We start from the raw sequence: 16,282 nt of genomic DNA, 5'->3' as shown, positions 1-16,282 counted from the left end.
AGTTTCAATATTTGTCAACTGAATAACAAATTGTGTTTAATGCATTGGCAATGTTATATGTTACTTTTAGTTATGTGGCATTAATCTAAAAGGGGAGGAGTGTAGTATATGTGGATCTATTTACTTCAGCGTAACCACTCCCCTAGTTACTGAGTTTACCTAAAGGTTATCCGCCAGTGCATTGATATGTGTAACACTTAAGACTACAGTAAAGTCATGTTCATTTTACCTCCGAGTTGAATCCTTATTTTAATTATACTATGTTGAGTAAAGACACAACAAAATGAATGCGCTGTCAATATCTGTTGAGATATGCCTGCTCACGTTACTTAATTAGCACTCAAGGCTAGAAGCTACAGTGTGTTTCAATGGGGTTTTGGTGTACGCGTTAGCAATGACCTAACAATAATGGTCTAGAGAGCTTTAGTTAAGACAAACAATACTCTGCAACTTTCGTGTTGCACATACACAACTAACTGAGTCAATGTAGACATTAAAAAGTCGTGCAGATAGCTTAATTCACATAAAATATTCCCCACTAAGCTCCCGAGAAGCGGCCATCTTGGTCGGAGTTCGAAACTACCGGTTAATTCAACTCAAGCGTTGCGTGATCATCTGTCCTTCATCGTATAAAGCCCGCCCTTACAATTTGATTGGTGGTCAGATTGCTTTTTCGACTTTTTCGAAAACTTGAATCTCTCCCAACTAGCTCAAGTCCAGACTGAATCTCCCAGACCAACAATGTTGTGGGCGGAGTTCAGGCTGGTATCCAGGCTATCATTCTGCACTTGAAATGTTAAAAATAATACAACCTCAGAGAATGGCTCTATAATTGTTAGAACTATATGTTTGTATTCAATTTTCCTATTTCTGTATACCTTTTGCATTGTTATTTTGCACTAAGCAGAAGCAGACCTGTGATACAAGCATAAAAAATGTTGTTCTTTGAATGAAATGAAACAATTATATATAGTGATAGCTATGTCATAAAACAGATCATATTCAATATTGTTGTGGAATCTGTGTTTGAAGTTATGGTTGACACGGAGGGAGAGTAGTCACTGTCAACAGATGTGTCTGTATGAAATGACAGACTCCTCAGAAGGGTATGACTCCTCAGAAGGGTGCAAAAAGTTCCATTGCTTTGAATGGAAGAGGGAGAGAGAGGCAGACCCACTCATGCTTTACCTGGCTGGCAGATTTGCTGTGCATATACATAATAATATAATGCTTAAGCACTCCAGTCTCTAGAGCTTTTTGCCTTGCTTTGTTCTTTGGCACAGGACAATGATTAGTGAGTGCTTTCTCTTTTAGATGTCCCTGCAGCAGACCATCTGAGTATGGATGTTCAGTCTACATATGCAGTTCTGAAGTGGAACAAACCCGCTGGACTGAACCAGGTTTCCTTCAAACTGGAGCTATTTAAAGCAGGTCTACACCAAAGAACAACTTACACAGATCAGCTGGAGTTCACCCTGTCTGAACTTCAACATGGCACAGAGTACACCATACTTGTGTCCACCATACTTCAAAATGGAAGTCAAGGCAAACCCATCTCTAAAACCTTTACAACAGGTAAAAAGGGAGGAATTGGATGAAATAAAAAGGTCATTTCACATTTACTCGTACTCTTTAAATGATCATGTGTTTGTGTTTATGTTTGTGTGCAGGCCAAGGGTCTAGAGTCCCAGAGGCATCCACAGTGACATCTGTGAGCGCTGCATCTCCAGACCCCAGCTTGGCTCATCCCTCTCCAATGGATCTGGATCAACCAGGACTCCCAGGCTCCCAGAGAGAGGGGACTGGGCCCAAGTCTCACAGCACAGCTGACAGAGGCCAGACTCCAGACCCAGAGTTACAACATGGACAAGGGACTCCTCCTTCTCAAGTCACCAAAGGTATACAGATATTTACAACATACAATATATTGAATGCTTCATTCTGCACTTGAAATGTTAAAAATAATACAACCTCAAAGAATGGCTCTATAATTGTTAGAACTATATGTTTGTATTCAATTTTCCTATTTCTGTATACCTTTTGCATTGTTATTTTGCACTAAGCAGAAGCAGACCTGTGATACAAGCACACAAAAAAAAAAATATTTGTGTTAGGACCACATGGCTCGTTGTGGAGGTAACATAACATTGGGAGACCACACAGAGTAAAGGTTTAAAGCAAAAGATAATTTATTAAGTGATTAAATGAACATACTTACAAAAGTCAGTGAATGAGAGGCAAGAGAAAGTAAAGTTCAATGTCGTGCAGATCAGTATAGTGTATGTGTAGTGGTAGAAGGACAAAAGAGTAAGCTCCGAAAAGTCTGGCAGACCTGTGCAAAAGAGTCAGTCTGAGAAAGAGGCCGCCCCCAAACTCACATCAGGAAGTATTATTATACTGTCCCACCAATCATCTGCCATCTAGCCTCATATGCCAGAAAAGACGGCTCCCCCTGTGGATCGGAGGGACAGGACAGCCCAGTCATACTATAACAGGGTTTTAATGCGGCACACCCCGCATGGCCAAGCCGGGCATGACATCACTCCCCCCACAAGACAGAGACCCATTTATGGGACTCTGTAAAAGACTCATCAATTCCAAAAACACCAAAAGAAACTTCACCCAAAGAAGAAATACAATAGTGACTAAACCAAATAACCAACCACCAGCAGAAATGACCATTCTCACCCACAGCCTCTTAATCCTCCCACCCAGCAGATCCTGGCGCCAGGATAGCAATTTAAGGAATAGAAAGACCTGAGACAGGAGGAAAAAACAGACACCCCTAACACTCATCCAGAGCCAGCGACAAAGAATTAGCCATTTTGTTCCCAGACCCCTTTATGTGCCCAGAAGACTGTCCATACAGCTGTAGAAAGAGTGACAGAAAGATAATGAGGGGGTTGTGGTCGAAAAAAACACCACAGGGTGCAACCCACCACCAACATTGACATGTTGGAGCATCCAAAGGCCTTTTTTTTTAATTATTATTTAAACTCCTTGATTTCTTTTTTGCCATTTTCAGTGCTACTTCGCAAAAAGATTGTAGGCATCCCAACCTGCATGACCTGATCTGCCACCTCAGTATCAGCAGTCGGTGACCACCTTCTAAACAACAAACCTTCCAGCACAAAGTGCCCAGAATCCAAATTCCTGTCCTCTCCAGACAAGGCAAAATATTTCTGAACACTCTGGTCGTTTTTCTGAGCCACAACAATGTCAAGACGAGACAAAGGTGCTTGAAACTGTGGAGTAAACACCCGAGCAGACGTTTTCTTAGATACCTCAGACGGTTGAGCAGCCTGTGCAGGCGCAATTTCGTGCGTCAAAGCGCTAGCAGTGAAAACTTCTGGAAAAACTTTCAGACCCTTATCTGACTCAGATGGTGATGTAACCTTAGTCTTAACTACAGATGGACATGATACCAGATCTGGAAAAACACAATCACGACTTAAATTATTCCCCACGATCAGATCAAATCCATCTATTGGCAGAGATGGACGCACTGCAATGGTTACTTCACCATTCACAAAACCAGAAAACAACTGAATGTTGTGCAACGGCACTCGAAATGACTGCAGGCCAATTCCCTGAATTAATACACAACTCCCCGTATTTGAATCGGAGGAGAAAGGCAATACAGATTTGCAAATTAAACTTTCCGATGCGCCAGTATCGCGCAGGATCTTAATCGGAATTCGACGAGAGTCTCCGACCAGCGAGACAAACCCCTCGGTGACAAACGGAGCATACTTTGCAACTTCGGTCACAGATGTTTCCTCGTTTTTGTCATCCTTCATGCTTCCCAAATCTCTATCGATGACCTGTGTACATTTTTCACGAACCAAAGTTTTTTCTCTAGTGAAAGGAGTCAACCTTGAACGTACAACACGAATTGAAGATGAGCAGAGTTCCACTTTGCACCCGTCACCTTTCATCTTATTACGCTCCATCAAAATCGGACAATTTGACCTCCAGTGACCTGGCTCAGTGCAGTAATTACATGTTGTATCTGCATTCAACTTTCGGGAATAGTTTTTAGTGACTGGTGTAACCGGATCATACCTCCCAGGAGGACCCGCATTAGAAAGGCTAGGGCGACGCTCCCTCCAATTCATGTCATAACGCGGAGTGCACTCCCGAACCGAATACTTATGTGTCAGAGCATAACCATCAGCAAGAACAGCGGCCTCTGCTGCCGTTGTTACTTGATGTTCGTGGATATAAGTGGCAATTTTATCCAACAAAGTATTCCTAAACTGTTCTAAAATCATAAGGTCGCGCAAAGCATCAAATTAACTAACACCCTCAGCAGTCAACCAGCGAGTGAAACTACTGGTGTGGTCTCTTGCAAGTTCAGCATGGGTTTGTTTATCTGCCTGTTTCAAAGAGCGAAAACGCTGTCTATAAGCTTCAGGTATTAATTCGTACGCTCTTAACACAGCATCTTTAACACATGTGTACACTTTTCTTTCTGCAGAAGGTAAAGCCACAAATGCCTTTTGCGCACGACCAACTAAAACGGTTAGCAATAAAAGTTTTTTTTCCTCATCGCTCCAGTTTAAATCATCCGCAACATGTTCCAACAGCGAAAAAAATACATCAGGCTCACGCTCATCGAATTTTGGAATGAATTTAACCATGCCAGCCAGGCCAGTTTGCGTAGAAGGTCTAACAAGCTTTCACTCAGCTGCCAGCTGCAGCCTGGTACGCACAACATCGCGCTCTTGATCAAAGTTTTTGATCTTTTCTACCTCCAAACAACAATCTTTTTCTCTCTCTTGAGCATCCATGACTTTCTTTTGCAATTCATGTTCATGTTGCAGTTTCATCATCTGCATTTGTTGATCGAATGATAATTCCCTCAACCTAGCCTGGGAAACATCTTCAACCCTCGATGCCTCCTGATCGACACGCCCCTGCGGCTTTGCAGCTGACAGCACTCTCCTATCTATCAACAGCTCATGAACAAAACCCGCCAGCTGTTTCTTCCCAGCTGAACTCGGCGAAGTCACTTCAATCGAATAGTGCTCCGCCACCTTAATCAATTGATCCTTTGTCAATGGCAAAAACAAAGCCTCCGACGGATCAGACAAAAATTCGTCAAGCGTATTCATTCTACAATTACACAAAGGCCACCAAACAACGATCAACAATTTAACCGCACCACTATAGTCCTTTCAGGTCAACGTTACAACCACAAACAAACCTACAATGGTGCAACTCATGCAACTGGACAACAACAAAACATTTTCCCTAACCGACTAACTAACCTATCTTCTGACTGAGCCCGAGAGCTGGGGATTAGTGAAAAACAATTCAGCCACCAATACCGCTGGAGAACCAGCTATTCCGACAACAGTCAATTTAGCCTTACTCCACGGCGGTGACCTCCAGCCCAGACTCAGTCTCTGGAACCTAAACGCCTGAGTGCTCTAAATGGGAAAAAGTTTGCTCTTTACTTTGTCGTCCAGTTCCACCAGCAGAACCATATTTTGTCAAAACAAAGCAAACACAAAAAAAACTGGCTGGACTAAATCGCCCCAAGTTCACCCAAAACAAATCGTTAACCCTTAATTCAAATGTGGAACTCCCCAAAACAAAAATACCCAAAAGGTCCACTCATGGACTCGATGTGGAGGTAACATAAAATGGGGAGACCACACAGAGTAAAGGATAAAAGCAAAAGATAATTTATTAACTGATTAAATGAAAATACTTACAAAAGTCAGTGAATGAGAGGCAAGAGAAAGTAAAGTTCAGTGTCGTGCAGATCAGTATAGTGTATGTGTAGTGGTAGAAAGCCAAAAGAGTAAGCTCCGGGGAAAAGTCTGACAGACCTGTGCAAAAGAGTCAGTCTGAGAAAGAGGGCGCCCCCAAACTCACATCAGGAAGTCGTTTTATACTGTCCCGCCAATCATCTGCCATCTAGCCACATATGCCAGACAAGACGGCTCCCCCTGTGGATCGGAGGGACAGGACTGCCCAGTCATACTATAACAGGGTTTTAATGCGGCACACCCCGCACGGCCAAGCCGGGCATGACATCTGAATGAAATGAAACAATTATATATAGTGATAGCTATGTCATAAAACAGATCATATTCAATATTGTTGTGGAATCTGTGTTTGTAGTTATGGTTGACACGGAGGGAGAGTAGTCACTGTCAACAGATGTGTCTGTATGAAATGACAGACTCCTCAGAAGGGTATGACTCCTCAGAAGGGTGCAAAAAGTTCCATTGCTTTGAATGGAAGAGGGAGAGAGAGGCAGACCCACTCATGCTTTACCTGGCTGGCAGATTTGCTGTGCATATACATAATAATATAATGCTTAAGCACTCCAGTCTCTAGAGCTTTTTGCCTTGCTTTGTTCTTTGGCACAGGACAATGATTAGTGAGTGCTTTCTCTTTTAGATGTCCCTGCAGCAGACTATCTGAGTATGGATGTTCAGTCTACATATGCAGTTCTGAAGTGGAACAAACCCGCTGGACTGAACCAGGTTTCCTTCAAGCTGGAACTATTTAAAGCAGGTCTACACCAAAGAACAACTTACACAGATCAGCTGGAGTTCACCCTGTCTGAACTTCAACATGGCACAGAGTACACCATACTTGTGTCCACCATACTTCAAAATGGAAGTCAAGGCAAACCCATCTCTAAAACCTTTACAACAGGTAAAAAGGGAGGAATTGGATGAAATAAAAAGGTCATTTCACATTGTCAGGAAAAAATCCTAAACTCTGCTAAGTTGTTTGAATTACTTAGAATAAAATGACACCACAAACCAGAAGTAAAGTATTTAACAGATCTATTACACTCCGGCCGAGAAGCGGAGAGGTATTTGACGCCATCTCGCATCACCTCTGAACTCTCAGCCGGCTACATATGCTTTTATTAAGATTTCACAGCGGTAACAACATACATTGACCAATCCCAGGTTCTCACATGTTGCCATCTGGACTCTGTTCTCCAAAGATAAGAAAACCCCCTCACTCAACCTCTGAGTAGCTTGCTTGATTGAAAACAAACAGTCAAGGACAGTTCGCAGAACACATGGCATCCTCCATCTCTATCTCAGTCTTACGTAAACATTACATGACATCAGTTTCAGTTTCACACCAGTGGTTTTTCAGCCTAGGAGTTGCAGCTGTAAATAACTAACTAAACAGAGCTATTCTCAGGTAACCTGAGCGACCCACTGTCTTATCAGGTCGTGAACTTTATGTTGAGGTAATAAGGTTTTCACATTCTTTGCTTTCTCACAGACTCAGCATTCCTCTTAACAGAACATAGAAACAGAACACAGAACCAGATGGATAATCCATTTAAAGCCTTAAAACACATTATGATAAAATTAATAAAGAACATTTCTTTCACAACATTTACTCGTACTCTTTAAATGATCATGTGTTTGTGTTTATGTTTGTGTGCAGGGCAAGGGTCTAGAGTCCCAGAGGCATCCACAGTGACATCTGTGAGTGCTGCATCTCCGGTCCCCAGCGTGGCTCATCCCTCTCCAATGGATCTGGATCAACCAGGACTCCCAGGCTCCCAGAGAGAGGGGACTGGGCCCAAGTCTCACAGCACAGCTGGCAGAGGCCAGACTCCAGACCCAGAGTCTCAAAATGGACAAGGGACTCCTCCTTCTTCAGTCACCAAAGGTATACAGATACTTACAACACATTACACTAGTGGAAGGGGACCCAGCTGCTATTACCCCATCCATTATACCACACTACATGAACATTACCCCATCCATTATACCACACTACATGAACATTACTCCATCCATTATACCACACTACATAAACATAACCCCATCCATTATACCACACTACATGAACATTACCCCATCCATTATACCACACTGCTCACATGAACATTACCCCATCCATTATACCACACTACATGAACATTACCCCATCCATTATACCACACTGCTCACATGAACATTACCCCATCCATTATACCACACTACATGAACATTACCCCATCCATTATACCACACTGCTCACATGAACATTACCCCATCCATTATACCACACTGCTCACATGAACATTACCCCATCCATTATACCACACTACATGAACATTACCCCATCCATTATATCACACTGCTCATATGAACATTACCCCATCCATTATATCACACTGCTCATATGAACATTACCCCATCCATTATACCACACTACATGAACATTACCCCATCCATTATACCACACTACATGAACATTACCCCATCCATTATACCACACTACATGAACATTACCCCATCCATTATATCACACTGCTCATATGAACATTACCCCATCCATTATATCACACTGCTCATATGAACATTACCCCATCCATTATACCACACTACATGAACATTACCCCATCCATTATACCACACCACATGAACATTACCCCATCCATTATACCACACTACATGAACATTACCCCATCCATTATACCACACTGCTCACATGAACATTACCCCATCCATTATACCACACTACATGAACATTACCCCATCCATTATACCACACCACAAGAACATTACTCCATCCATTATACCACACTGCTCACATGAACATTACCCCATCCATTATACCACACTACATGAACATTACCCCATCCATTATACCACACTACATGAACATTACCCCATCCATTATACCACACTGCATAAACATTACCCCATCCATTATACCACACCACAAGAACATTACCCCATCCATTATACCACACTGCTCACATGAACATTACCCCATCCATTATACCACACTACATGAACATTACCCCATCCATTATACAACACTACATGAACATTACCCCATCCATTATACCACACTACATGAACATTACCCCATCCATTATACCACACTACATGAACATTACCCCATCCATTATACAACACTACATGAACATTACCCCATCCATTATACCACACTACATGAACATTACCCCATCCATTATACCACACTACATGAACATTACCCCATCCATTATACCACACTACATGAACATTACCCCATCCATTATACCACACTGCATAAACATTACCCCATCCATTATACCACACCACAAGAACATTACCCCATCCATTATACCACACTGCTCACATGAACATTACCCCATCCATTATACCACACTACATGAACATTACCCCATCCATTATACAACACTACATGAACATTACCCCATCCATTATACCACACTACATGAACATTACCCCATCCATTATACCACACTACATGAACATTACCCCATCCATTATACAACACTACATGAACATTACCCCATCCATTATACCACACTACATGAACATTACCCCATCCATTATACCACACTACATGAACATTACCCCATCCATTATACCACACTACATGAACATTACCCCATCCATTATACCACACTACATGAACATTACCCCATCCATTATACCACACTGCTCACATGAACATTACCCCATCCATTATACCACACCACATGAACATTACCCCATCCATTATACAACACTACATGAACATTACCCCATCCATTATACAACACTACATGAACATTACCCCATCCATTATACCACACTACATGAACATTACCCCATCCATTATACCACACTACATGAACATTACCCCATCCATTATACCACACTGCTCACATGAACATTACCCCATCCATTATACCACACCACATGAACATTACCCCATCCATTATACCACACTACATGAACATTACCCCATCCATTATACCACACTACATGAACATTACCCCATCCATTATACCACACTGCTCACATGAACATTACCCCATCCATTATACCACACTACATGAACATTACCCCATCCATTATACCACACTACATGAACATTACCCCATCCATTATACCACACCACAAGAACATTACCCCATCCATTATACCACACCACAAGAACATTACTCCATCCATTATACCACACCACATGAACATTACCCCATCCATTATACCACACCACAAGAACATTACCCCATCCATTATACCACACCACAAGAACATTACTCCATCCATTATACCACACCACAAGAACATTACTCCATCCATTATTATTGTTCTTGACTCCACTTACGAAGTGTTTGGGACACATTTGGCATTCATGAAAATTCTCATCTGGGATTCGCTCTTAGATTAGACCAGAAATTAAGAACGCTAATATTGTAATGAAAATTAGGATCACAGGGACATTTACCTAAAAAACATAGTCTCTGCCATTTACACTACTCGGTGTGGACTATATCGAGGACACCATAGAACACTGATATCGCAGCTGTAAACTCGCTATCGCTGAGACAGTATGCATAGAGGTTCCTGACCAGTGGTCCAGGAAAATGAAGAGTACCTCAGTGCCAAGGATCCCTTCCCTTTCATTTCAATTTAGGGAGGACATGGACATGTTTTGTAGTAAATGTGTAAACAATTGCATGCCTGTTCTAAGGGATACACCATACTTAAAAATGGTTGTCAAGACAAACCCATCTCTACAACATTTACAGCAGGTAAAAAGGGAGGAATTAGATGAAATAAAAAGGTAATTTCACCCATATGTGCAGGCCAAGGGTCTAGAGTCGCAGAGACATCCACAGTGATACCTGTGAGCGCTGTATATCCGGTCCCCCGCTTGGCTCATCCCTCTCCAATGGATCTGGATCAACCAGGACTCCCAGGCTCCCAGAGAGAGGGGACTGGGCCCAAGTCTCAGAGCACAGCTGGCAGAGGCCAGACTCCAGACCCAGAGTTACAACATGGAGAAAGGACTCATCCTTCTTCAGTCACCAAAGGTATACAGATATTACAATATTGAATTCACAAAAAAGTGGAATAATATACTAGCCTGACGATGTCATACTCATAATTCTAGTCAGAATATGAGTCTGAGACCGAACCATTGGGCTGTGATTATGGGGCGTGTTTCAACGAACCAGGAAAGAAAATTCCTCTTCGCTGAATTGGATACCTAGAACCAATCAGAGCAACGTACGTAGTATTACCATCTGATAGATTAAACTTTTACCTGATCCCGTAGGAAGGACGGCAAAAACATCTTTTCAATCGACAAATGCCTTGATAGCGTTTCTCTGTTCCTCTTTCAAAATGAATGCGCTGTCAATATCTGTTGAGATATGCCTGCTCACGTTACTTAATTAGCACTCAAGGCTAGAAGCTACCATTTGTTTCAATGTTTTTTTTGTCTACGTGTTAGCATAACCTATCAATAATGGTCTAGAGTGCTTCAGTTAAGACCTACAATCCTTGGCAACATTCGTGTTGAACATACACAACTAACCGAGTCAATTTAGACATAAAAAAAGTCGTGTAGATAGCTTAAATCATATAAAATATGTCCCACTAAGCTCCCGAGACGGCGCCATCTTTGTTCGATGTATATTCAATCTATCTAATCAACTCAAGCCTTGGTTGGTCATCTGTCCATCAACGTATAAAGCCCGCCCTTACAATTTGATTGGTTTAGATTGCTTTCTCAACTTTTCTGAAACGCTAAATCTCTCCCAACTAGCTCGACTCCAGACTGAATCTCCCAGACCAAAAATGTTGTGGGCGGAGTTCAGGCTGGTATCCAGGCTAATAATATACGGGTCATATAAGCGTATGACATACGACACAGGGTTAGACAAAGACATGCAGGGTTACACTTAATTTTGGTCCAAACTCTGCCAGTGACTTGGATTCTAAAACAATTTTTATAATATACTTTTTTATATATATTTTTCCCTCAATGTCCAATTATTAATATAGATTATTTAAGACCTTCGACCTGGGTATTCAGACAAACTTAGAATTTGCAGACACAAGGTCTGCTTACCTTTTTAAATTCTGTGAAGCAAAAAGGTTTATTCAGTTAGTGCAATACCAACAGCACAAACCTGAGCATGTCTTGTCGAAACAAAGATTGCAATGGCTTTCATACAGTAGATGTCACCCTAAATCTCCTAACCCCTGCCCCCTCTCTTGGGGTGCCCATGGCTCTCTCAGAGGCAATGTAGGCCTAATGCAGCACCTATTTTTGCTGATGAACTAGTTTGTCCCAGATGAAATCTTGACTTCTACTCACTAACTCAACCTCGGCTTAGAGTTGGTTTTGGCAGTGATCCAGGGGATTGGGAGACCTTTTTAGGGGAATCCCCTACATAATGTGTGTATAGAACTACTGCAATCTATGTCATTAGTGTTGTTCATGCTGTGGTTGTAATTTTCACATCTTATTATCATGAATATCTTTGTGATTATTCTAATAACTAAGATCATACACATACTGGTGATTATACTTAGGCAATATAGCTAACAGCCTAATGCACTCCTGGACCTCCAGCCCCAGGTTCCTAGCGATCTTTCAGCGATTTAAAAAAAAACGGCGGTGCTGTCATATAGGGAACGAAACAGGAAATGTGATTCCGGAAATTATGCATTTATCGCGACCAATCACAGCCAGGGGTGTCGGACAGCTCGGATCGGATAGTTGAGAAAATTCGAGCGGTGCTCCAGAGGCGATCCGAGACCCTCGGAAGGCTGTCCGAGGTGCTCAAAGGTGTGGTCCCACTTCAAGGAGGGTGATTTAGGGCGTGCCTCGTGAGATCGGAGAGCACGGTCGGATAAGCATGCGGACCGCTTTAGGCAGGAAGAAACCTTAAGCAGAACCACGGCACATAAGGGGGGACCCAACTGCTTGAGGTCGGCCGGGTGGAGTTAGGAAGGTGGAAAGGGGGGAAGGGGGAGGGTTGTGTGGCAGAAGGGGAAGGGAAACAACAGGAGTTGGACACAGCCAGCATTTGGTCGTTGGACATAGTATGTATACAGATATCCAGTGGTAAATACATGATACAGGCAACATTTCAGTGGTGGCAATAATGTACTGTATATGTGACAGTCGCAACACGCGCCGTATGCTGTACAGGAGGCAACGAGTCAATCAGCCCAAACCATACCAAAAAGAAGCTCTCAGCACACCTTTCTTTTTCCACAACAAGTTGGCACATGAGTGAATGAGTCGACTCCTGGCACAACATACGCTGTCTATAGCCCAGTTTTGTTGGTGAGGGGGTGTTAGGACCACATGGCTCGATGTGGAGGTAACATAAAATGGGGAGACCACACCGAGTAAAGGTTTAAAGCAAAAGATAATTTATTAACAGACAAGACGGCTCCCCCTGTTGATCGGAGGGACAGGACAGCCCAGTCATATTCTAACAGGGTTTTAATGCGGCACACCCAGCACGGCCAAGCCGGGCATGACACGGGGGTATTGCATGTCTTTAGATGTGTTTTAGTTTTTCTGGCATTGAGCATTTTGTTTGGTTTAGTACATGTGGAGATTTTAGTCGTAGGCTTTGTTAGGGTTGCAGGGCAGATTGCCCATTTGGCTGGTGACAGTCGCAACACGCGCCTCCTATTGTGGTTTTTGATATTCTTGGAATTACCAGGAGGCCTGCACTCTGGGAACGGAGCAGCCTTGGAGGGAAATAGGGGACGACTAATTCCTTGAGGTAGTTTGGAGCCAGGTCGTTTAGGGCTTTATATGTTAGCAGGAGTACTTTGAAGTCGATTCTACTTTTGACGGGGAGCCAATGCAGAGAGGCGAGTACTGGTGAGATGTGTTCATATTTTTTTGTTCTAGTGAGTGTGCGAGCAGCAGCGTTCTGTATAAGTTGGAGGCTCTTTATTGTGTTGATGCTGCATCCGGACAGGAGAGCATTACAGAAGTCGAGGCGGGAAGTAATAAATGCGTGGATTCGTTTTTCTGCATCTTGGAGGGATAGGACCTTTCTAATTTTGGCAATAATGCGTAAATGAAAAAATTATGTCTTTGAGATCTGTTTTACGTGTGAGTCAAGTGAGAGGTCTTGGTTGATAGTTACACCAAGGTTTTTGATGTTAGTTTTGGGTGTTGGGAAGCCATTGAGTGTGGGTAGACGGGTAGATAGTGTAGTTCTCAATTGATCGGGGCCTACAAGCAAAACCTCAGTTTTATCAGAGTTGAGGAGCAGGAAGTTGTTAGCCATCCAAGATTTTACATCATGGAGGCAAGCTTCTATCTTGGGTAGATGTACAATTTTATCAGGTTTCATGGATAGGTAGTTGGGTGTCATCAGCATAGCAGTGGAAGTTAATGCCATGTTTCCTTATGACAGCACCTAAGGGTAGCATATAAAGGGAAAAGAGCAGTGGTCCAAGGACAGAGCCTTGTGGAACACCGTAGCTAACACTGGTGTGATTTGACGACTTTTCATGGACATGGACAAATTGATGGCGATCAGAGAGGTAAGCTCTAAACCAAGATAGGGCACAGCCTTTGATGCCAACGTAATGTTCAAATCTCTGTAACAGGATATGATGATCTGTAGTGTCGAAAGCAGCACTAAGGTCTAAGAGAACCAGTATTGAGGTGCACCCATGATCAGATGCGATTAAGTAGGTCGTTCAGGACTTTGACTTAGGGCGTTTCAGTGCTGTGGTGGGCCCTAAAACCAGATTGGAAGGTTTCTTCAATTTTGTTTTGTTGTAGAAAGGAAGTCAGTTGCTTAGCTCAAGGAGAGCACCCAGTTGAGGGGGTGTTGCCATGGCGCATTTTGGAAGGGCTGTAGGGTCACAGAGGGGGAGGAGACTATGAATTTGTTCTCTTTTTTTAAGGATTTTATTATTGAAAAAGGTCATGAAATCATTACCACTAAAGATAATGGGAACAGAATGTTCGATTGTGTTGTGATTTCTTGTTAGCATAGAAAGTGTTAAATAGGAACTTTGGGTTGTTTTTATTACCATCAATCAATACTCGTTTATAGCTTAGAAGACTATCCTTCCATGCCAGGAGGAATACCTCATGTTTGGTGGAGTACCATTTTTTTTCTAGTTTTCGTGTGGTTTGTTTAAGTGCACGAGTCTGATCATTGTACCATGGGGCCAGTTTTTTCCGTTTTCTTATTCTCTTTTTTAGTGGTGCAATAGCGTCAAGAGTTGAGTGCAGCTCATGTATCACGCCTTCGGTTAGTAGATCGATATGAGGTGAGGGAGTGCGTACGCCATTTACTTTGCCAGTGGTAAAAGCTGAGGCAAGGTTGGCCATGCGTTAATACAAGGTCAATGGTGTGATTATGGTAGTGAGTTGGTGTGTTTACATGTTGTGAGAACCCGATAGAGCCTATCAGTGATTGGAATGCAATTGTAATGCTATTATTTTCATTATCCATGTGGATATTAAAATCTCCCACCCGCAGGATTTTATCAGAATTTACAATCAGGGCGGATAGGAAATCGGAAAATTCGGATACAAATTCAGTGTAAGGACCTGGTGGTCTATATAGTGTCACAAGAGTGACCGGGTTAGAGGCTTTAGAGTCTGGATGCATAAGCACGAGTACGGGGACTTCAAATGATGTAAATTTAAATTAAGGTCTTGTAGAAATACATAGATTAGCGAGGGAAATGTAGCAACTCCACCTCCACGTCCAGTATTAAGTATATTGAGTAATCAACTAAAATGTTATGATACTGATTGGATTAGTGTATGTTCAATTTCATCAATCATCAACTCTGGAATCAATATGATCAGTATTTTGCATTTAAAAAAAGAAGTTTTGCACTTAGAATTTTGATAAATTGTATAAATTGAACTTGGAAATTTGGTACAAATTTCATTTTTATGGATTTCATTGTGAAAACATTCAAGAAGTATTTGTAAAAATACTCTTCAGAGAATGGAAGGAAACACAATCTGAATAGGTCAATAATAATACTTTTTTACTATAGTAAATGTGATGTTTCGGTAGTGACAATTTTTGGAAGAGGAAAAACACATTCTGAAAACACAATATAAAAATTGACTGTTCTTTTACTAGATATGTGTACTTTAGATATGGTACAATATACATACGGACAAAGTTTTGGGAATAAAACATACATAATTTCAGAATGTTTCCGACCTGACTTTGCACCAATTCGCTAGAATGGCCCATATATGAAATCATCTAAATCCAACACTACACTGTTGAGCCAGAAGAATGTAGTACATTAGAAGACTGTTAGCCTGGAAGAGTTCATTAGAGCCCCCTGTGGGGAGGAGAAGCATAGACAGACATGAAGACAGTGGACATTTGGTGCAACCCAGGCCTAGGCATGCCGCCTTCAGCACAAATAAGGGACACACTTAAGTAAACTAAATGAAACAACAAACACAGCAACATGATACACAGATGTGTAGCCATTGCTGTCATTTGTCACATAATAGAGGCTTAAAAGTTTTATCCTCA

The 16,282-nt window shown here is 42.1% G+C and overlaps 1 protein-coding gene across 4 annotated transcripts in view; it reads left to right on the top strand.

Moving 5' to 3' along the window:
* Positions 1-16,282, top strand: part of LOC308365211 (interferon-induced very large GTPase 1-like) — a 39,933-nt gene that overhangs the window by 18,287 nt on the left and 5,364 nt on the right. For 3 of the 4 annotated variants that reach the window (XM_080838578.1, XM_080838576.1, XM_080838577.1), the window contains 5 exons: positions 1,315-1,575; positions 1,671-1,898; positions 6,418-6,678; positions 7,438-7,665; positions 10,574-10,801. In XM_080838578.1, coding sequence (XP_080694704.1) covers positions 1,315-1,575; positions 1,671-1,898; positions 6,418-6,678; positions 7,438-7,665; positions 10,574-10,801 — 1,206 coding nt within the window. The remainder of the gene's footprint in view (positions 1-1,314; positions 1,576-1,670; positions 1,899-6,417; positions 6,679-7,437; positions 7,666-10,573; positions 10,802-16,282) is intronic. The other variant, XM_080838579.1, reaches the window with a different exon arrangement.

Source organism: Sprattus sprattus, assembly GCF_963457725.1.
Source record: "Sprattus sprattus genome assembly, chromosome: 5".
NCBI lineage: Eukaryota > Metazoa > Chordata > Actinopteri > Clupeiformes > Clupeidae > Sprattus > Sprattus sprattus.
Note: the sequence above shows the minus strand (reverse complement) of the source record. Positions and strands in the feature narration are given on the sequence as shown.